The sequence below is a fragment of the Tachysurus vachellii genome, chromosome 19, assembly GCF_030014155.1.
Source record: "Tachysurus vachellii isolate PV-2020 chromosome 19, HZAU_Pvac_v1, whole genome shotgun sequence".
NCBI classification, from domain to species: domain Eukaryota; kingdom Metazoa; phylum Chordata; class Actinopteri; order Siluriformes; family Bagridae; genus Tachysurus; species Tachysurus vachellii.
Genome location: NC_083478.1, coordinates 505001 through 507500, shown reverse-complemented (window position 1 = coordinate 507500; position 2500 = coordinate 505001). Strand labels below are relative to the sequence as shown.

General features: G+C 47.3%; 1 protein-coding gene across 6 annotated transcripts in view; it reads right to left on the bottom strand.

Annotated features, from left to right (window-relative positions):
• iqsec1a (IQ motif and Sec7 domain ArfGEF 1a) overlaps window positions 1-2500 on the bottom strand; it is a 64795-nt gene that overhangs the window by 17499 nt on the left and 44796 nt on the right. For all 6 annotated transcript variants that reach the window (XM_060893453.1, XM_060893452.1, XM_060893450.1 and 3 more), the window contains exon 3: window positions 1360-2500. This exon is cut by the window's right edge and continues 88 nt beyond it. In XM_060893453.1, coding sequence (XP_060749436.1) covers window positions 1360-2500 — 1141 coding nt within the window. The remainder of the gene's footprint in view (window positions 1-1359) is intronic.

The following is a 2500-nucleotide window of genomic DNA, read 5'->3' as shown; positions in this document are numbered from 1 at the left end:
ACATTTAGTGCAATACTTTAGTGTAACGGGACATTTTCCTCTCTCTATATTCATGTAAGTATTCTTGTGTTTATTTTGTACAACAGGTTACACAGCAGCAGTTGACCTCAGCCTCGCTAGAAACATTATCAGTGTCCACGTCCTCACAAAATAGCTGAAAAAAAAAGCTTCACCAAAGAGTCCTTACTGTAAATATAAAATAAAGCAACAGCACGTATTCTGTGTGTTTCCTGTTCCTGTTTTGAAGCCTGACTTCAGCACATTTTCTCCATGTGAATGAGATAATGATGATGTCTGCTTTTCTGTTTCCTGTAAATGAATCTCACAGCTTCTCCCAAGACACCACACTAAGGCTGTGAAGAATACAGAGATATTTCTGAGTGTCTATATAATAAGGAACTTCTTGACACTTGTAGTGGAACCACATGCAGAACACGGTCAGGTTCTAGGTACAACAATAACAGGTGGGGTTTAAGCTCCACCATGAGATACACTAGACATCTTTATACTGTAATGTCTGTTGTGTGTTGGAGTCAGTGTGTTAGTTGGTGTTGTGGTTGTGTTATTCCAGGAAGAAGTTTGTGGTTGTGTGTGGATGTGACCTTACAGCGGGACGTTGTAATTGCTAACTTTTTGTTATTGCTCAGGGGGAAGTCGTGGCCTAAAGGTTAGAGAGTCTGACTCCTAACCCTAAGGTTGTGGGTTCGAGTCTCGGGCCGGAAATACCACGACTGAGGTGCCCTTGAGTAAGACAACGAACCCACCCAACTGCTCCCCGGGCGCCGCAGCATAAATGGCTGCCCACTGCTCCGGGTGTGTGTTCACAGTTTGTGTGTGTGTGTGTGTGTTTACTGCTGTGTGTGTGTCTGTGTGTGTTCACTGCTGTGTGTGTGCACTTTGGATTTGGGTTAAATGCAGAGAACAAATTCTGAGTATGGGTCACTGTACATAGCCGTATGTCACGTCACTTTCACTTCACTTTCACTAACACAGTTGTGAAGGTGTTTGATGTCAGCTCTTTAACACAAAAGAACCAGTGATCACCAGAATGCAATGGTTATGGAAGAGGTTCAGCCTCGTTAGTTAGAGATCTAGGAGATTGATAGCAAGGTGTTAGCATGGAAGTTGAAGCTGTGTAAGTTGATGGGTTTGATTGGAAAAGCGCACAGTTTAGAAGGTTAGAGAGCTCACAGACTAAAGGACTAAAGCACCGCTGCATCTCTCACTGCTACATTACTATCACCAGGCCATTGAAGGCATTGTGGGTAATGTAAGAACCTGTTAATCAAAGTAAAGAACAACTTTCAGCATATTTTCATCTCCAACTATGTTCCTGCGAGCAGGAAGCAGGATACGTACTTGTTAAAGAGGTTGAGGCCGATGCGGTAGTGGCGCTTGCGTATGATGTCGTTGCTGAAAGCCGGAGAATCCCAGCTGTTCCGTGTCTCTTTGTGGTATGTCTGTTTGCTAAGTGTCTGCTCTCTCACGCTGTCCCGAGACGACTCAGAGCTGCAGTTGATTGTGTCGGTGGAGTTTGTTGTGCTGTTGATGCTGTCGTTGTCCCCGTCAGAAAAGTCCGATTCTGATTTGCTCTGTCGGTTCCCGTTGATGGCCAGATGGCTCTCCAGATGCCGGTGCCTGATTGGATCTTCATCCCTGGACAGGGAAGACACTCTGGGAGGTAGACTGTGCGTGATATGTTTGGGACTGGCCTGAGGTCCAGCCGTAGTCCGCTCGAAGACGCACTGCCTCTTGACCGAGTCGAACTCAGTGCGGTCGCTGATTTCCAGAGAGCTGTCACTGGGAGGTTCAATGGTCAGGAGTGGGAGGTGGTCCATACAAAGCCGTGGTTCCTGACAGTCGATGGACGGGGTGCTGCGGCAGCTAGTGTCTCTGCCTGTTTTGTCCTCCTTGGTGTCCATGGGCCAGTACTTCTGGGAGGAGTTGATGCCACGCTGATCGGACTCAGTGCTGGACTGTCGATCTACTGCATGCAAGAGCTGAGCAGGAGGACAAAGATCCTCCTCATCAATGAAGAGCGTCACGCCGCTGTAGGAAGCCATCATCTCCTCCAGCTTGTGCTGATTAGAGCTGTTAGTGGGTTTGACCTGAAAGGACAGCTCACTTTGCATGTCTTGATCTTGCTCTGGTTCCTGGTCCTCTTCTTCATGGAGACTACGACAATTCAATGCATCATCGATCGATTCCGCCAGTGATTTGACCTGTTGAGAGAAAGCGCTCTCCAGCTCCGTAATGGTGTCACTTAGGTCGCTCGGAGCCGATGGCACAGCCATGTGGATGGGAACCATATCTCCACACTCGCTTGTTGCTTCAGGAGTTCCTTCCTCTGTCAGAGATAACTGCTTCCCTTCAAAAAATGAGCTGGGGATTTTTTCAGGCCCCTCAAAAGAAAACTGCATTCTCATGTTGGACAGAACAATGCGCCTCGACATCCGGTTCTCAGACATGGAACTTCTAAGACGTTCAAAGTTCTTGTTCA